The following is a 21289-nucleotide window of genomic DNA, read 5'->3' as shown; positions in this document are numbered from 1 at the left end:
AAGCCCGCCATTGTCAAGCATTTTCTAAACACTGAAACAAACTGGAACTTGGATAAGTAGGACCCGTCCTCATGGCATAACAATGTCCTCCCCCAGGTGTTCCGACCTTCAGAAATTCCCACACCGCTCCTACCGGGCACACCTCAGAACCTGGCAGTGCAAACAGCCATATGTCCACCCCTTTACCTTTTTGGTCCGTCTTGGACCTACGAAGCCTACAACACACCCTATCCTCCTCCAAAGGTACTTCCCTCTCCAAAATACCTCCTGCCATTCCCTGGGACAGGCTCACCAACTCCCCTATCCTAAACACCCCATAGAATGCAAGTGAAAAGACTGCTGTGAACAAACGCACTTCGTAATTAGAGGTGCACACCACTCCCAACCTCCCACAAATAGCCCGCAGATTGGCAAACATGACAGGGCGCCTCGTATCCAATTGTTTGTGACCTTTCTTAAAACCCTTTAGTGCCTGCCTCACCCAGAAATCCTTTGTTGCATCTTCCCCCCCATCAACTTGAATAGGAAGGACATGCCCGCCATCTTTCGTTCGATGGCCGATACTGAACCCCCACTTTCCATGTGTTGGGCCACAAAGTATAACACCAACAACCTTACCTCCCTGTCCATCCCAATACCGGCCTCCTGTACGAGCAATGACCACCCCTGCCAAACCTTGTTGTAGTACACCCACGTAGCCTCACTCACAGACCGGCGAATCCATCCCGCGGCGACTCCCAATGCCAGCTCCCAAATCCAGTCCGGGCAAGGAAGTCCCTCCTTCTCCGCGCCCACGGCCAGCTCTCTGAACCTGTCCCACTGAAATCGAGACAGTGTGTCAGCCAGGTTATTGTCTGCCCCCGGAATGTGAACAGCTTAGATGAAAATGTTTAAATGCAGACACCTCAAAACCACCCTACGCAACAGCCGTATAACCGGCAGTGACGACGCCGACATGCGGTTGATCACTTGGACCACCCCCATGTTGTCGCAGTTCAGTTTCAATTTCAGATCTCGACAAGCCTCCCCCCATAATTCCATCCCAGCACTACTGGAAACATTTCCAATAGTACTAGGTTCCGTGTAAACCCAGCTGCCACTCAGGATTGAGGCCAAGGCCCCGCACTCCACTGTCCTCGAAAGAAGGCCCTATAACCTGTGGATCCTGCAGCATCCGTAGCTAACTCCACGTCAAAATTACTCCGGGCCTGACATCCATACTGACCTGTCGTTGTATGACTCCAGAAACTCGTACCATACACGCAGGTCCTCCCTGTGCTCCTCGTTGAGCCTAACAAAATGCTTAGGTGCCTTGATCCCAGCCGTTGGCAGAACTGGGATTATCCTGCAGGCGAAATTCAACTTACCCATTAGCGACTGCAGCACCCTCAACTGAACTTTCCGCAGTCCTTGGATACCCCGAATTTTGTTCTGCAGATCTTCCAACTTCCCCCTGGGCAGTCTACACTCCATTGCCTCTGCATCAATAACTATACCCAAAAAACTGAGTCCCATCGTCGGGCCTTCAGTCTTTTCCGCTGCCAAAGGCACCCCAAATCTGCCTGCGATGTGCTGCAACTTTGATAATAAAATCGCACACACAGCGGAGGCAGGGGGACCAATGCACAGAAAGTCATCCAAATAATGTATGACCGAATCCAGCCCCGACACGTCCCTAACCACCCACTCTAAAAAGGAGATAAACGCTTCAAACATAGCGCACGAGATGGAGCAACCCACGGGTAAACATTTATCCACGTAAAACTGCTCCTGCCAACAACAACCCAGCAGCCGGAAAATCTCTGGATGCACCGGCAGCAAGCGGAACGCAGATTCAATGTCCGACTTAGCCATCAGTGCCCCCTTTCCATATTTCCTGACCCACCGCACTGCCACGTCGAATGACGTGTAAGATACGGTGCAGGCCTCTGGGTCAATGAAATCGTTCACCGACCCCCCTTTTGGGAAGGACAGGTGGTGAATCAGCCGGAACTTGTTTGGGTTCCTTCTTAGGCACCACCCTCAATGGAGAGACCACCAAGTCCTGCATAGGTTACACCGAGAACGCCCCCCATGCGACCTAGCGACACTTCCTTTTCTAACTTCTCCCCCACTACCCTTTTATGTTCCAAAGCGGATCTCAAATTTTTTGCCAATGGTGGCACCACTGACAAGGAACACGGTATCCGAAAACCCTCCCTATAGCCATCCATCAGCAATTTGGCCGCCTCTATGTCCGGGTATCTATTTAGAAAAGGTAGCATCCTTTCCCATTTCACCGGTGTCATCACTTTTGTGAGCAGGCTCGCTGGGATGCTTCCCCTTTTTGAAGCATCTGGACAATGGGTGCATTCCCCCACAACCTGAGCACTCGTGCGTGAACTTGCACGGGCCCCCAAATCTGCAGGAACCCTCATTGTACTGCCAGCAGACCCCCCACTTTTTCCCGGCTGAAAGTCCCAAGGTATTTGCACTCCCCCCCCCCCCAGAAGAAACTGTGAAGGGGCCCTGGTTGTCGACATAAGCCGCATCCACAGACTTATGTCTTTGTGATCCCACCGAAGGGGCGTACGAACTGCTCTATGCTGGAGAAACTGCTCATCGTATCGCAGCCAAGAGGACCCCCCATATACCCTGTGAGCCTCCCTGATTGCATCCAGATAACAAAATACCTCAGAGCAATGCTCTGGGTTTTTCTCTCCAATCACGCTTGCCATAATGGCGAATGCCTGGAGCCAGTTTGCAAAAGTCTGCAGAATTAGTCGATACCTCCTTTTTTCCTTGTCCTCTTTTTTGGAGTCATCCAGCTTCACCCCATCCAGGTTAAATTTCTCCAAAGGCAGCAGCGAAAGTATTTGCACATACTTACCCTTGTGAATCTTGTCTTGGACCTCCTGCTTTAAGTGTGCCCCCAGTGGACCCTCGAAGCACACGTACACCTCGCCGCGTTCGCAATCCTCACCACATCCGCCCTGGCTGCGGGCTCCTTACTACCTTTTTCCCCTTTTTCGGGAGCCTTCTCCCCCACTCCCATCCTCGGTGTGTCTGGCCCCATCTGTGCCACCATGTTGAATGCCCCTGCACTTACCTCCCCAACCCCTGCTCTGAGCCAGTCCACAGGGCCACCTGGGGGGTCGGATCCTGTCTGGTCAAACCTCCCTACTAACGCCTTCAATCCCTCCAACAACTCTCGCATTTGTGCCCCTGACCCGGAACTGGCCTGCCTTCTGGCCGCCAATTGCTGGTCCGGTGCCCCCCTTACTGTACCACCTGTGCCTGCTGCGACCACCCCAAGCAGATCGTTCAAAGTATTAGACAAAGACATGTTATCAGTAGATTTACCGGGCCTTCTGGGTGCCTGCCTCACCGCCTCAGCTCTGGCCGGGATCGCTGCCGCTTGTTGTTCATCCCCCTCAGACAGTTCCCCCTCGGACCGGTCACTCTGCTCCATGACGGGTGGTGCCGTCAGCCCCCCCCCGGGTGAAGTGTCACTGGAAGCCGTGTCATTCTGTCCTTGTGAGGGCTGACTCCCTCCTGCTGCTAAGCCCCTCGCTGAGCCCCTGTTCGGAGTCACCCTGGTCATCCTCAGACTTGCTGGTTGCTGACCACTACCGCCATTTTGGCTCCGGGTTCTTCTCCCCATGGGGCCCGCTCACCCGCCGCCCTGTGTACCGTTCCATGCTCTCTACCGACCGATGTGCTGTCTCCCCTCTCCCCCACTAACCCCGCCTGCTTTCCCCTGTCCTGACTGGGTATCTCCCTCCCCTGCAGCCTACTACTCCATGTGGGGGAAGTGGCGCCATGGCGGCCCGTGGCCCACGCCCCCTGCTGTAGGCCCGCGGCGTGTGGACCGCTCTGGCCCTGTGGTGATGCTGGGAACTGGGCAGTCCCTCTCTATCACACTCCCTAGGTCTTTGGGACACGGCATGCAAATTATATCCTTTAAATTCTCCCCCCACTTCAGTGGCCCCCCTCTTTAATAATCCTCACTTCCCCCCAGGGCAGCAGATTCAACAATTTACTGGTGGGTCAACAGAGACTTTTACAGGATAGCGCACTTCATAGACCAGAAATATGCAATTAGCGGATCGCCACCTGTTGCAGAACTACAACTCCCATGAGGCATAGCAAGACTCTGACAGCCACAAGCATGACACTCAGAGGCAGAGGCATGACGGGACTTGTCGTTTTGCAACAGCTGGAAGTCCACTAATTGCATATCCCTGTCATAGACCATAAAGGGGTAAGACAACTCGCCTATTTTAAGGAAACACTAAAGATGCCCCCATCAGAGACTTACTACCCGTGCCAAATAACACATTTCCTGCAATCCCTAAACAAGGATCAGTATGACAAAACCACAAGGACCCTATTTGAGAACGGGTGTATATGCGGCACTGATTCACCGGGAGGGATAACCGAGTTATACACCCTGTTCAAAAGCCAAGGTAATAAGCCTTCCTACCAAAGGGCGTGGGAATCAGAACTGGGCAAAACACTTGAGGAAGAGGTGTGAATAAAGTGGTCAACCATGGTGCATAGGGGCATACTCAATACTTCTGTTGTGGAAGCAAACTACAAAGTGTTATCGCATTGGTACCTCGCCCCAACAAGGTTGACAAAAATATACCAGGGCACCTTGCCCCTTTGTTTTCATGGATGCAGATAGGAGGGCGATATGTTTCATATATGGTGGTCCTGTCCGAAGGTCTGACGTTTCTGGATTAGAGTGTTCAGTCTTGTCTTTGCAGTGACTGGACAGAAAATACCTAGAGACACCAAAACAGCACTGTTTGCTGACTGTTGGAGGAGATCCTCAGACATCTTCAAACTATCATATTTTTTATCTTACTAGCAGCCAAAATAACCAAAGCACGAGCATGGAAATCGCCCGTGATCAATGTCACGATGGTGAAACATAAAATACCCTGGATCATGGTAAATGAAAAACTGACCAGTATCCATAAAGATAAACAAGCTAAGTTTGAAAAAGTATGGATCCCCTGGATTGCATACCTCCAAGCCCCCTAGCTGCTAGACCACCCTGGGGATTAAGGCCTGGTCTGAGGGGACTAACCCTGCATTTCTTTTTGACTTTAGTTCTTATATTTCCTCTTTCCAGGGGTCAAGTCCTGGGGAAAAAAGTATGGGAACTCCCAGCCAAGATCCACTCCCCCACCAAAAAAAAAAATGATACGCTCATATGCACGAACACTTCAAAAGTGGTATTTTTCATCCAATTTTCTTATTGTGTGTATGAAGCTTAACTGTTAGTACATAAAAAAAAAAAAAAAATCCTCAATAAACATAAATACGGTAATTCTCTGAATAATCAGCATTCATTCAATTGTGCTTCCATGCAAATGTGAACATCATGTTCTGATCTTTTTTGGGGAATGTTATTTTGTATATAGAGTGTTTATGTGGTGAGTTTACACTTTTCATTGAACAGAGTTTGGATAACACAGGGTTAAACGGAAAGGTCATAGATTAACTGCACATTATTTGGACAGAATACTTAGGGAGATAGTGATGTGTTCCTGCTTAGGAGATGTATGTTAGCTTGGGGGGCTGCAAACTCTGCAGAGCTCCAACAGGGCTGCAGGGCTATTCCAACCCTTCACATATTTCAACATAAACTTCCCTCCTGGCATTAAGCTTTGCCAGGTATTGTGCTCAGCTTACCACCCCAAACTGATGTTTCTCCCTCAGCTCACCTCTCTCCCTGCATGTCCTGTGAGCAGAATAGCTGTGCTCCTCCTCTGGGTTTTCTCATCATATGGCACTGAAGAAGGGGGGAGGGGATTCAGCGGGACACACAGAGTGGGTATGCAGGATACTGGGGGGGGGGGATGAGGAGACAGAAAATCAGGAGGGGCCGGCGGGGAGGAGCGCATCATGAGAGGTCTGACTAAATACAATCTGTTAGCAGCAGGGACCTGATCTACCCGTCAGCTAGCTGTGATTGACAGGTAGATCGAAGAGGAAGCTGTCATGGGGCCCCCTACTGGCAATGCCTGAATGGTCAGTCCACCCCTGGTGTGCAGCACTTACTATTGCGAGCTGTGTTGGTGGCTGCTGGTGTAGCACCTGCCACACAGCTCGCATACTTCAAAGTCTTGCTAACAGGAACTGAGTTCCTGTTGTGGAAAAAGTACAGGAACTCCGTTCCCATGCGTTCCCGCAGGACTTGAGCCCTGCCTCTTTCTCTCTTTCTTCTACCTACTTTCCTTTTTATGGTTTCTGTTATGATCTAATGAATCTTTGTTAGGTTGCTGATTAGGGACCACAAAGCCCCCCTAATCCTCTTATTTCCTCATGAATGAGACTTTAGGGTTATATCCTGACAATGTGGTACACCTACCTCTCCATGTATAAGGCTGTGAGTGCCCTACAGCTTATTGGAATTTTACTTAACAACTGGCACTCTATATTAGATTAGTATATTTAAAGTGGTATTAATGGCTTAAAAATAAAAAATAACAAATATGTCATACTTACAGTACCTGCTCTGTGCAAATGGTTTTGCACAGAGCAGCCCCGATCCTATACTTCCTGGGTCCCCCGCCGATGCTCCTCCCTCATGACCAGTGCCCCCAGTAGCACTTGATATGGAGGCACTGGTGCGTGCTTGCTCCCGAGCTCTGTTCTATGCATTCATAAGGCACATAGAGCCATGGCTCAGCCCCATCCTCTGGTCTCTCCTCAATAGCTCACTGACTGTGATTGACAGCAGTGTCTCAACCAATGAGAGAGAGACCCGGGACAGTGCTGGCTCAAGAGGGAGCTCAGGTGAGTGTTGGGGGGGGGGGGGGGCTGGGGGAGAGCAGCACACAGAAGGATTTTTAACTTATTTTTTAACTTCATGCATAGGATGCATGAAGGTAAAAAACCTTCAGCCTTTACAACCACTATAAGCTGGCCATAGATGGATTGAAATGTGGCTGGTTACCAGGGATTGGCCAAATTTCAATTCATGTGTGGCCACTCCTGCTCAACAGAAGTCGATCTAATGATTTGTTGGAAGCATTTTTTCAGTCCGGTTGGCTGATGTAAAAGAAAAACGATCCATTAATGGCCAGCTTTATTCTTAAAAAACATTGATCGGCCCCTCTGATACTTGGAATACATACCCACACATATAGCAAGTTTCCCAGTAGTGGCACAGATTAGCCTGTTTTGCGGTAACTAAGCAGTGTAGGATGGACAACCTTATGAGCATTCATTTGTGAAAGTTTGCAGTTTTTGTGATTTGAGATGATGAACACAAAAGTAATCAATATTAGTAATGCACTCAGTTATTTTTAGTTGAAAATCTTACTTTTAAAGGAATGTGCGTTTCGGGTTACTGTGGTAGAATCTTTTCCTTTCATGTTTTCTCATCCAGCCCATCTTGTTGTAGCAGCAAAGGAGAGGAAACATCAAAAGCAGAAAAGTAATCTCCCTTGTCTCTGGGACTGTGTCAGTTCCTATCAGCACGCAGGCTGGAATAACATGATGACATTCCACTGCAGAAAGACAAACACCTCCATTTTCATAAAATTCTCCACTTCCTTAAACACAAATATCAGTTTCACCATCATCGTATACCTAGGGCTGGAAACCTCATCCTACGCTTCATGTTATTTGTCCTTTGCTCCATTCCCAGACACAATCATTCCCCTAAGTAAGAATATGTGGTAATGGCTTCATGACCGATAGTGGTTAGGGTGACTTTATTCATCCCCCGCCATAACTCATGAGAACGGAATAAAAACTCATGTTTCAATATGAACAAAAAGAAAAACCTATATCAGAAGCATAGATTATAATTGGGGAGATGGGTATCTAAAAACAAGATGCTAATAGTGTCCAGTTCAATTCTGTAGAAACCTATACATGATGCAAAATTGTAATCCTGTCTTTTAATAATTTGATATTGTATGGCTTTAGGCTGGGTTCACACTATTGCCAATTGGATGCGGGTTCCCTGCACCAAATTCGCAATAGCAGGAGATTGTAACCGGCTCTCTATGGAGCTGGTTCACATATCTCCAGGGCGGCTCTCGTGCAAATTTGCACAGGGGCCCTTTTTCAGGTCTGAATTCAGCCCAAAATTCAGGCTTAAATCGGACCTGAAAATGGTGAACGGGGACGCACCGGACCCCTGCTGTGAGCCGGAGCCGTCTTCCCTGTGAACCCAGCCTAAAAGTAACCATGTCAGGCCAAAAAATCTACCTGCAACAAAAGTGTCAATACCTACCTCTCCTGCTGTACACGCTGCTGAACATCATCCTGAGTTTTTATAGGCCTAATGGTTACCTCCAGAGTCAAGGAGAGCTGACATCCTTCAGTGTAGAATGGGTTACAAGTAATGGTGGGTGTAATGCAAAATGAACAGGTGGGCGCCAGACACTTTTTGAATGCAAAGAGATTTATCGTCTCTTGAACAGAACTATGGGAGAGAGGGTTAGGGCCAGGACACCCTTAGGTAGATGCAAAGATAATTAGCAGACTCGGGGACTTCTATAGGTGGACAGATAAACAGGTGAAGGCTTCCACTTCTGTATAGATGGGACTGCTGTCTCATATGGCAACAATCTTGTAACAGTCACTAATGGTATTCAACTATTTGCAACACAAACAGTTCTCCTTACCCCACACTCACTCACTGTGGGTCTTCACTCAATGAGCTCCAAGTCTCTCTCTCACTAGACTTCAGATCCACTAGCCACTGGATCCCCTGAGCTCTTCCACTTTAGCACTCAGTATCTTTCTCAAGCATCACCCCCGCTTCCTAGCTGGAACACATGAGATAAAATTTGTGATGGGGGAGGGAACTCAGCACACAGCTTGTCTATTCACAACACAGCTCTGCATGTTCCTTCATTCCTGTTCCCAGTGTGGAGGGGGTGTGTCCCTTTCATCCAATCAGCTCTTACATAGTGTATAGGCGCTGTAACTGCAGCTCTCCACCCCCTCCTCTCTGCTCCTGACAGATGCAGAAGGATTTTATCACAATTGTGCTCCTTTGAAGGGCTGTAGGGAAGAGATAAAGAGATGGCTGCAGATAAACAAGTAAAACTTATGTTGGAGAATTTTCTTTATCTCTGTATATCATCTGAGGCTATTCACTTCACTGGGTATATGAGAGGGTTTACAACCACTGTAAGTTATCCATACACTTATCGATAGTTTTCGCTTAGCCTGCAGGCTGAACAAAAAAATTCTAACCAATTGTTCAATCCATTTTTTAGGGCACAGATGGACTGTGCCTACTGTATTTTGATAGCCTGTCGGGTGTCAAAACACACCACTGGTGACTATACCTAATTGGATGTTGCCACTGTTCATCCTTCAATTTATTATCTCTAAACTTTTGATTTTTTTAATCAAGGTATACAGTGCCCTGAAAAAGTACTCATACCCCTTGAAATTTTCCATATTTTGTTATGTTCCAAACCAAAAACGTAAATGTATTTTATTGGGATTTTATGTAATAGACTAATACAAATGGCCACATACTGTAATTGTGAAGTGGAAGGAAATAAAAAATGGTTTTCAAATTATTTTACAAATAAATATCTGAAAAGTGTGGCGTGCTTTTGTATTCAGCCCCCTTTAGTCTGATATCCCTAACGAAAATCTACTGGAACCAATTGCCTTCAGAATTCACCTAATTAGTTAATAGAGTCCATCTGTGTGTAATTTAATCTCAGGATAAATACAGCTGTTCTGCGAAGCCCTCAGAGGTCTTTTAGAGAACCTTAGTGAACAAACAGCATCATGAAGGCCAAGGAACACACCAGGCGGGTCAGGGATAAAGTTGTGGAGAAGTTAAAAGCTGGGTTACGTTCTAAAAAATATCCCAAGCTTTGAACATCTCACGGAGCACTATTGAATCCATCATCTGAAAATGGAAAGAGCATGGCACAACTGCAAACCTACCGAGACATGGCCGTCCACCTAAACTGACAGGCCGGACAAGAAGAGCATTAATCAGAGAAGCAGCCGAGAGGCCCATGGCAACTCTGGAGGAGCTGCAGAGATCCACAGCTCAGGTGGGAGAATCCGTCCACAGGACAACTATTAGTCGTGCACTCCACAAATCTGGCCTTTATGGAAGAGTGGCGAGAAGAAAGCCATTGATGAAAGAAAGCCATAAGAAGTCCCATTCGCAGTTTGTGAGAAGCCATGTGGGGGATACAGCAAACATGCGGAAGAAGGTGCTCTGGTCATATGAGACCACAATGGAACTTTTTGGCCTAAAAGCAAAATGCTATGTGTGGCGGAAAACTAAGACTGCACATCACCCTGAACACATCTCCACCTTGAAATATATTGGTGGCAGCATCATGTTGTGGGGATGTTTTTTTTTTCAGCAGGGACAGGGAAGCTGGTCAGAGTCGATGAAAAGATGGATGGAGCCAAATACAGGACAATCTTAGAAGAAAATCTGTTAGAGTCTGCAAAAGACTTGAGACTGGGGAGGAGGTTCCCCTTCCAGCAAGACAATGACCCTAAACATACAGCCAGAACTACAATGGAATGGTTTAACTCAAAGCATATTCATGTGTTAGAATGGCCCAGTCAAAGTCCAGACCTAAATCCAATTGAGAATCTGTGACAAGACTTGAAAATTGCTGCTCACAGACGCTTTTCATTCAATCTGACCGAGCTTGATCTATTTTTCAAAGAAAAATTGGCAAAAATGTCACTCTCTAGAAGTCAAAAAGACTTGCAGCTTTAATTGCAGCGAAAGGTGGGTCTACAAAGTATTGACTCAGGAGGGCTGAATACAAATGCAGGCCAGATTTTTCACATATTTATTTGTAAAACATTTTGAAAACCATTTATCATTTTCCTTTCACTTCACAATTATGTGGCATTTGTGTTGGGCTATCATATAAAATCCTAATAAAATACATTTATGTTTTTGGTTGTAACATGACAAAATTGTGAAAAATTTCAAGGGGTATAAATACTTTTTCAAGACACTGTAGATTAGGCATGCTGCCACCCTCGTCTACTAGCTGTTTAGTTCTCTATGTATAGGCTTGGAGTGGGCAAACCTTAATTACACAGTACGCTTTTCCACTAACAAAAATACACTAAGCTAGGCAGAGACTGTGCATGGATGTTATTGCCATTTAGCCAACTAGCTGTGTAGAAATGAAATTCTGGACAGGAATGTTGCTGATCACTCCTGTAACAAATGTGATGCTGAATGCAGAAATAGCTCAAAGGATACAGAGGAAGACCCTCACAAGATTCGTTATGGGAGAGAAAGAAATAAGTGGGAACAAACATAAGAATATATTAGCTTTTCTTGCTTTTACTGTGGCCTCTCCTCTGTTTTTAGGCACAAACTTGCATGTTTGTACAATGATGGCTCGTGAAGCCCATTTACCATGTCTTGCCACCTTGTGGCATGAAGGCCAAAGAGTATGTTTTGTGTTCCCTATTTGTATTTTGTATTTTCATAGCAAAATATGGTGTTATTGTATCATATCCACTAAGGCTCGGTTCACACAGGGGGCGACACGACTTGCCGCGCCGCGACCTGCCGCGACCTCAGCGGCGACTTGCAAACGACTTCTGTATAGAAGTTAATGCAAGTCGCCCGAGGTCGCCCAAAAGTAGTACAGGAACCTTTTTTCTAAGTCAGAGCGACTCGAGTCGCTCCTCTTAGAACGGTTCCGTAGTACAGAACGGGGGCGACTTGTCAGGTCGCGGCGCGGCAAGTCGTGTCGCCCCCTGTGTGAACCGAGCCTAACTCCAAAGGTTGTAGTAGAACACCATCATAATGGTCTTTTTGGGATGCCAGGGTCCGGAACCTTAACAGAGCTATCTTGTCACCAGTGTCCCCAACAAATAAAAGATTTTAGTTTTTGATTCTACCACTTGGCATCTACCCACAAAAAGTCAGTTATCAGCCCTTGTACACACGGTCGGACATTCTGACAATCAAATCCGTTGGATTTTGTCAGACGGATTTTGTCTGAAACTGTTGCATACACACGGTCGGACAAAGTTGTCGGAAAATCCGATTGTACATAACGTGATGACGTTATTTCGTTACGACGGGACTACGTTCAGGCTAGTAGCCAATAGCTTTGGTCTAGGAATTTGATCTGAGCATGCGTGGCACTTTGTCCGCCGGAGTAGGCTACACATGATTGGAGTATGTCCGATCGGAGCATTTTGTCGGAAAATTTTACGGACAAATTGGAAAACTTGGTCCGTCAGATACTCTGACGGAAACAGTCGGATGGAGACCACACACAGTCGGATTATCCGACAAAACGGTCCGATAGGACACATTCCGTCTGAATCTCCGACTGTGTGTACAAGGGCTTAGTGTTTCTGGAGACCTACAATCACAGACCAATATCTTTTGTGCCTATTATGTCTGTTTTATTTTGTCAGGTTTTTGGATACACTGCAAGATTTGTATGACCTTTATATTCTTCTAGGAACGGCAACTCAGGGAAAATGAAAGTTTGAACCTTACAAAAAGGGTCTCTGAGCTGGTATCAGGGAAAGAGAATGAGAGACAATTAGAGCTAAAACTATCACACTGGAGAAGACTGGTGCAGGATGAGAAGGAGAAAGTTGCTGCAGCACAGGAACAGGTAAAAAATGGTTTCAATATTTTCCTGAAGGTTCTGACAAATTATATTTTTATTGGCATCATCGGGAATTTCACAAAAAAATTTACAGACCAGGAAGAACAAAATATGGGGTCTGAAATCCTACATATTAAGATATGGGATATAAGGTTACTTGTAAATGGCGAGTCTGTCATACAGTGCCTTGAAAAAGAATTCACACCCCTTGATATTTTCCAAATTTTTTCATGTTACAGCAAAAAACTTAAATGTTATTGGGATTTTATGTGATAGACCAACATAAAGTGGCACATAATTGTGAAGTGGAAGGCAAATAATAAATTGTTTTAATTTTCTTTTTTTACAAATAAATATCTGAAAAGCCCTCTTTACTCTGATACCCCTAGATAAAATCTAGTGGAACCAATTTCCTTCAGAAGTCACCTTCTTAGTAAATAGAGTCTACCTATGTGTAATTTAATCTCAGTATAAATTCAGCTTTCTGTTCTGTGAAGCCCTCTGAGGTTTGTTAGAGAACCTTAGTGAACAACCAGCATCGTGAAGGCCAAGGAACACACCAGACAGGTCAGGCATAAAGTTTTGGATCTCACGGGGCACCGTTTAACCGGTTTCTGACCAGCGCACGCCGATGTACGTCGACAGAATGGCACGGGCAGGCATATTGGCGTACAGGAACGTCCAATCTTCAATGCCGCCCTGCCATCGGACTGGCTGGTCGGGCTGGCTGGTCGGGACCCCCGTGAGTCCGTTAGCGGGACCCGCGGACTCGATCGCTGCGGGCATACCCATGATCGTCTCACGGGACGGCTGAATGGAGGAAATGCCGTGTAAACAGCATTTCTCCATTCTGCCTAGCAACTAGTGACGCTGATCTCTGCTCCATGTGATTGGAGCAGAGATCAGTGTTCACTAAATGAAAGCCCAACCCCCCCACAGTTAGTAACACACCCCTAGGAACACTTAACCCCTACACTGCCACCCACTGGTTAACCCCTTCACTGCCAGTGTCATTTACACAGGAATCACTGCATTTATATAGCAGTGATTACTGTATAAATGACAATGGTCCCAAAAATGTGTCAAAAATGTCTGATGGGTCCCCCACAATGTCGCAGTCACAATAAAAATCGCTGATCGCCGCCATTACTAGTAAAAAAAAAATAATAAAAAATGATTAATAAAAATGTCAGTGGCACCGTCCTAATTGGTGCGACTCCGCATCTGCGGCGCTGCACCGATTTCAAAAACTAGTTTCTGTACTACTATTTGCGATTTCGGGCTGCAATTTACAGAGATTTGCAGAGATCCACAGCTCAGGTGGGAGAATCTGTCCACAGGACAACTATTAACCTCCCTGGCGGTACGATTATTTCGGATTTTAGGTGCTAAAAGTGGTACAATTATTTTGCATGAAAATTTGGCGTTTTATATTGTAGTCCTGTAATTCTTAGCAATAACTCACTTAAATCTGTCCAAACCAGAGTCTAGCAGACATCCCGGGTATGATAAAGTTTGAAAAATGAAATCATAAATTATAATATAATAAATAACTATAAATAATTGTACCAAATAATAATATAACAATAATAAAAATTATTCAATAATGTAATCAAATCAAAAACACTGAAATTTGCTCAGTTGCAGAATTGTCACTGTCATTACTTTTCAGTTCCACAAATTGCTATCGCTCAATTCTGCGAGTGATTCCAATTTATTATCGCTGTTTTCTAGCTGGTCTAAAATCATTTTTGATGTAAAGGGACAGTTTTGGTTGCTATGGACAATCTCCAGTTTCCAGGCATAAAGAACAGTTTTTATTATATAAAACTGCATGCAGGACACTGGAGAAACCACTAGGGACAGAGGGGATGTGAAATAATTACATACAGCAATGTAATCTGTAAGATTACATTATACTGTATGTATACTGTGTGTTTCACTTTTTGAATTTGGCGCCGATCTCCGTCCCCGTGCGTCGCAACGCTCGCAGGGAACGGAGATCGGCTCCATGATGAATCGAGCGGAGGACGAGCCGCTCGTACAGCGCGGGGACATCGCTGGATCCAAGGGAGAAGGTAAGTAAGCGTCCTCCTGGATCCAGCGATGCAGTCCCGAGTCTCGCTCGGGGTTACCGCTTTTGGTATAAAAATTCCACCCCAAGCCAGACTCGGGAATACCACCAGGGGGTTTAATTGTGCACTCCACAAATCTGGCCTTTAAGGAAGAGCGGCAAGAAGAAAGCCATTGTTGATAGAAACCACAAGAAGTCCCATTTGCAGTTTTGGTAGAAGCCATGTGGGAGACACAGAAAACATGTGGAAGAAGGTGCTCTGGTCAGATGAGACCAAAATGTAACTTTTTGGCCTAAAGAGCAAAACGCTATGAGTGGCGGAAAACTAACACTGCACAACACCCCGAACACACACATGGTGGTGGCAGCATCATGTTGTGGGGATGCTTTTCTTTGACAGGGAAGCTGGTCAGAGTTGATGGGAAGATGGATGGAACCAAATAAAGGACAATCTTAGAAGAAAACCTGTTAGAGTCTGTAAAAGACTTGAGACTGCGGCAGAGGTTCACCTTCCAGCAGGACAATGACCCTAAACATACAGCCAGAGCTACAATAGAATGCTTTAGATGCTTTAGATCAAAGCATATTCATGTGTTAGAATGGCCCAGTCAAAGTCCAGACCTAAATCCAATTGAGAACCTGTGGCAAGACTTGAAAATTGCTGTTCACAGATGCTCTCTATTCAATCTGACAGAGCTTGAGTTATCTTACAAAGAAAATGGGCAAAATTATAGCACTCTAGATGTACAAAGCTGGTAGAGACATACCCAAAATGCAAAATACCCTACAAAGTATTGATTTGGGGGGGCTGAATACAAATGCACGCTACACTTTGCAGATATTTATTTGCAAAAACTTTTGAAAACCGTTTATCATTTTCCTTCCACTTTACAATTATGTGGCACTTTGTGTTGGTCTATCACATAAAATATCAATAAAATACATTTACGTTTTTGGTTGTAACATGACAAAATGTGGAAAATTTCAAGGGGTATGAATACTTTTTCAAGGCACTGTACAGAGGATAAATCATTATGGTAGACGCCCTCTACTTGCCAATTGCCCAGATTAGCTTGTACATTGATGGTTTTTGACAGTGATCTTTTGGTGTCCAGGTTGTGCATACATGACCAGTCACTGTCTGGTGTTTGTAATCCTAAAAGGTATGTCAGTGAAAAAAAACAAAAAAAAACATTTGAACATTTGCAGTACATCTCTGCAATACATGCACTTTTTTTTTTTTTTTGCACGCTTGACAAAATGCACATTTTAGGCCTAAAGATTACTTAAAACTCCCAGTACTCAAAATTGTCCATGGAAGATGCCTTAAAGTGGTACATGTTATACTTACCTGCTCTGTGCAGGGATTTTGCATAGAGCGGCCCCGATCCACTACTTCTCGGGTCCCTCTTCGGATGTCCGGGCCCCTCCCTCCTGAATGAGTGCCCCCACAGCAAGCAGCTTGCTATGGAGGCACCTGAGCCCAACTGCAGCTCCGTGTATCGATTCAGACACAGAGCTCCGGCTAGACCCTGCCCGCTATATCTCCTCATGGGCTCACTGACTTTGATTGACAGCAGCAGGAGCCAATGGCGCTCTGTCGCTATATCAGCCAATGAGGAGGAGAGTCCCGGGCAGCCGAGTCTCTCATGCAACATCACTGGATAGAGATGGGGCTCGGATAAGTACTGGGGGGGGGGCTGAGGGGTGCTGCTACACACAGAAGGTTTTTTTATCTTAATTTATAGAATGCATTAAGATAAAAAAAAAAACTTCTACCTTTACAATCAATTTTAGGCTACTTTCACATTGGGGCGTTGGGGGTGTCAGCAGTATATTGCGGCGCTTTACCATCGTTTTTACAGCACTTTTCAGCCGGGTTAAAAAGGGTTAAATGCGCCAGCTGCGCTATAGCTCCTGTAAAGCACCTCAGTGTGAAAGCAGCCTAAAAGCTTTTACAGGTCATCAGTTTAGAGTTAACAGTAAAAGATGGTTCTAATATTTTGTGCTCTCAGTTTGGCATGCACTGCTATACATAATATGTGTGGTTTATGGTAGCATGCATTGGGGGTTATTTACGAAAGGCAAATCCACTTTGCACTGAAAGTGCACTTGGAAGTGCAGTCGCTCTGAATCTAAGGGGTAGATCTGAAATGAGGGGAAGCTCTTCTGATTTTATCATCCAATCATGTGCATGCTAAAATGCTGTTTTTTATTTGCCTTGCATGTCCCCCTCGGATCTACAGCGACTTTAATTCCAAGTGCACTTTTCAGCGCAAAGTGGATTTTCCATTAGTAAATAACCCCCATTGTGCACAGTTGGGATTATATCTACATGGCTGTGGAGTTGGGGACATTTACAATTTTTTTATTTTATTTATATTAAAGTACTAGTAGATCACTAATGGAGCCCTAATATCATCTCTGCACTCTCTTGAAGCTGACTGAGCACAGTCTCTGCTTGATCAGCTTCTTTCCCTGTAGAAGTGATCAGGTGGCTGTAAAGCTGACAGCCATGGGGGGAAATGCAAACAAAGTTACAGCTGCTTTAGCTCCTGAAAGTTTGTGTACATGTTCAAGTTGTAAAGCGCTGCATAAACTGTTGGCGCTATATAAATCCTGCATTATAATAATAATAATAATAATAATAATAATGTCAGCACTGCTGCAGACATAATAATTATGTTGGCAGCTGGGAAAAGCCTAAAGACCTTATACAAGCTGTTGATCTACATCAAAAATGCCCTCAGCAACTAACTGGCTATTGTAAAATGATACCACATGTCTTTTTGTAGGCTAAAATTACAAGACTTGGGGGTTGATTTACTAAAGGCAAATAGACTGTGCACTTTGCAAAGTGCAATTGCATTCTAAGGCCCCTTTTATACTGGGGCGGGAGCGTCGTCAGCAGTAAAACGCCGCTATTTTTAGCGCTGCTCTACCGTAATTTTATCGCCGGTATTCGTCCACTAGCGGGGGGGGGGTTTACCCCCTCGCTATCGGCCTAGAAAGAGTTAAAACCACTGCAAAGCACTGCAAAGCAGCGCTTTGCCGGCGGTATAGCCGCGCTGCCCCATTGATTTCAATGGGCAGAAGCGGTGAAGGAGTGCTGTATACACTGCTCCTTCACCGCTCCAAAGATGCTGCTAGCAGAACTTTTTTTTACTGTCCTGCAAGCGCACCGCTCCAGCGTGAAAGCCCCGAGGAGACGCAGCAGCGGCTATTTCAGGTCGGTTTGCAAGCGCTATTTTTAGCACAATAGTGCCTGCAAAACGACCCAGTGTGAAAGGGGTCTAAAAGTGTAATTGCTTCAGAGCTTAGTAAATGAGCATAAGCTCTGCTGACTTCCATCATCCAATCACGTGCAGGCAAAATTTCAATTTTTTATTTTATTTTCCTGAAGCTTAACCTCATTTGCTAAACTCTGGAGCAACTGCACTTTGCAAAGTGCATAGTCTATTTGCCTTTAGTAAATCAACACCATGGCGTCAGGGCTGCCCAGTAGGTCTGTTTATTAAATTACTAAATATAGGAACTTAAGGCCTCATGTACACTGCTTCTGCTGCTAGACAGATGTTTAGGAGCAGTTGGGCATTTTTTTCAACTGCTCCTGAACTCTCTTCTATGTTATCTTATCAGTACATGTACACAGGGTCATTTAGACCCCTTTCACATGGAGGGATAGAATGGTGCTTCTAGCTGTGGATTTTCTAGTTTTCTACCTTAGCTAAAAGCACACAATGCTTTCCTATGGCCCCATTCACAGACAGCGTTTAGCTGCGATTTCGTTACATGCGGTTCGGTGTGAATAGAAAAAATAGGATTGAATGCGTCCAGGTGCGATGTAGCGCAGCTATATGCACATAACCGCAAGTAATCGCAGTCTTTTGTATCAACTGCGGATAGCAGCGTGAGAAGGGATTCAAGGGACCAAAAAAAATAAAAGGGTTGCTATGGGAACAACTATATTAGATATCTGCAGCTGAACGCAACTGCACAGAAACGCACATAAACGCAGGTAATTGCACTGTACAAATGCAGCTGATCGCTGTGCCTGGACTGGACTCTTGAATTTCACAGAAAAAAAATAAACATGCTAAACTGCGGCAGAACAGCCGTCCGTGTGAAAGGGGAATTATAGTCTTTCTTGGCCAGTGATGGCGAACCTTGGCACTCCAGATGTTTTGGAACTACATTTCCCATGATGCTCAACTGCACTGCAGAGTGCATGAACATCGTGGGAAATGTAGTTCCAAAATATCTGGAGTGCCAAGGTTCGCCATCACTGTTCTAGGCAGTTGAGTTTAGAAAAAAATGGTTTCAGAAGCTGTGTCTAGAGGCATTTCAAGTGCCAAACGCTTCTAAACGCAGTTACAGGCGTTTTTCATTGTTAACTATTTTGAAAAAAACCTTTTTTTTATTAAATTTTTTTTAAATGCTTCTAAAAAATTAGATTTTTTTTTTTTAAATGCTTCTAAATGAAAACATGGCAAAATGCCGTTAAACGGATGTTTTAAATGTGGGTTATTATCTGTCAAGTTAAATCATTCAGCAGAGGATGTAAAAACGTACCGTGTACATGAAGCCTAATTTTTCTGTACTGCTAAATTTCTTGAATTTATTTTTTAGGCTTCACGTACACTACTGTTGGTAAACGTATGTTTAGGAGCAGTTGAGTGTTTTTTTCAGCTGCCCCTGGGCTCTTCTCTATGTTATCTTATCAGTACATGTACACAGGGTCATAGTAGTTTCTAGGCAGTTGAGTTTGGAAGAATGTTTTGGAAAGCAAGAAAATGCGTTCAGGACGGATGTTCAAAGGCATTTGAAACGCCAAACACCTGTAACAGCTTGTAAACGCGGTAACTTTTAATTTACAGGCATTTTTAATTCTTTGCTATTTAAACATTTTTTTAAAAATAAATAATAATTTTTTAAAAATTCTAAATGCAAACGCGGCAAAACGTGGCATGTAAACACGGCAAAAGTGATTTTTTTAAAGTGGAGGGCCACCCTGGAAAAAAAAATACATTAAAAATAAGAAGAAAATCTGAAAAAAAAAAAAAAATTTTTATTTTTTTTAAATTACCAGAAATGCCTGTTGCTAGGCACATCATCCTAATCTGCCTCTTCCTCCTCCGCGGAGATCTTCTGTCTTCTCTCCTCCGTGCGGCGTCTTCTGGGTAATGGGTCGCGCTGTGTTCTGGGAACTGTGTGTCCCAGAACACAGCGAGCCCCCTTCACAAAGCACTGCGCGACTTGCGCATGCGCAATACGAAGCCGCAAGGCTCCACTGCCTGTTTCCCTTAGCCAAAATGGCGGCGCAGGACCCGAGACCGAAGGACGGGTCAGCCTCGGGCGGCCGACATCACGGGCGCCCTGGACAGGTAAGTGCGCTTATTAAAAGTCAGCAGCTACAGTGTTTGCAGCTGCTGACTTTAATTATTATTATTTTTTAAACCTCTTTAAACCTTTTTAAACCTCTTTAAACACCGGTTACTGTCTTTCAAGTTAAATTGTTCAGGGAAGGTTGTAAATTGAAATTATATCCCCTCGCAAGTGTCTCTTCTCCAGAGACAACAAGTTCAGTGCTCGCAACCTTTCCTCATAACTAATATCCTCCAGACGCTTTATTAGCTTTGTTGCCCTTCTTTGTACTCTCTCCATTCTCAGTACATCCTTCGTGAGGACTGGTGCCCTAAAACTGGACAGCATACTCTAGGTGCGGCCAGATTATTGTCTTATCTCTGGAGTTAATCCTTTTTTTAATGCATCCCAATATTCAGTTTGTTTTGTTAACAGCAGCTTGGCATTGCATGCCATTACTAAGCCTATCATCTACTAGGACCCCCAGGTCCTTTTCCATCTTAGATTCCCCCAGAGGTTCTCCCCCCAGTCTATAGATCGCATTCATATTTTTGCCACCCAAATGCATTATTTAAAATGTTTCTATATTGAACCTCATTTTCCATGTAGTTGCCCACCCCATTAATTAGTTCAGATCTTTTTGCAAGGTTTCCACATCCTGCAGAGAAGTTATTGCCCTGTTTAGCTTAGTATTGTGTGCAAATACAGAGATTGAACTGTTTACCCCATCCTCCAGGTCGTTTATGAGCAAATTAAATAGGATTTGCCCCAGCACAGAGCCCTGGGGGACCCCACTACCCACCCCTGACCATTCCGAGTACTCCCCATTTATCACCACCTTTGAACTCGCCCTTGTAGCCAGTTTTCAATCCATGTACTCACCCTACGGTCCATGCCAACGTATACTGTTAAAGACTGCTCTTGGTCTGTACTAATGAATCTGGAATATGCAGTTCAGTTTTTGGAACCAGTTCTCAAAAAGGATATCGGGGGAACTGGAGAAAGTGCAGAGAAGGGCAACCAAACTGATAAGTGGCATGGAGGAGCTCAGCTATGAGGAAAGATTAGAGGAACTGAATTTATTCACTCTTGATAAGAGGAGATTAAGGAGGGATATGATCAACATGTACAAATATATAAGGGGTCCATATAGTGAACTTGGTTTCGAGTTATTCACTTTACAGTCAACAAAGAGGACAAGGGGGCACTCTTTATGTCTAGCGGAAAAGAGATTTCATCTCCA

General features: G+C 44.9%; 1 protein-coding gene across 2 annotated transcripts in view; it reads left to right on the top strand.

Moving 5' to 3' along the window:
• Positions 1-21289, top strand: part of LOC143997346 (uncharacterized) — a 159992-nt gene that overhangs the window by 99517 nt on the left and 39186 nt on the right. For both annotated transcript variants that reach the window (XM_077492927.1, XM_077492926.1), the window contains one exon: positions 12456-12614. In XM_077492927.1, coding sequence (XP_077349053.1) covers positions 12456-12614 — 159 coding nt within the window. The remainder of the gene's footprint in view (positions 1-12455; positions 12615-21289) is intronic.

The sequence above is a fragment of the Lithobates pipiens genome, unplaced genomic scaffold (assembly GCF_037356315.1).
Source record: "Lithobates pipiens isolate NorthernLeopardFrog02 unplaced genomic scaffold, aLitPip1_a1.2 Scaffold_19, whole genome shotgun sequence".
Taxonomy (NCBI): Eukaryota; Metazoa; Chordata; class Amphibia; order Anura; family Ranidae; genus Lithobates; species Lithobates pipiens.
Note: the sequence above shows the minus strand (reverse complement) of the source record. Positions and strands in the feature narration are given on the sequence as shown.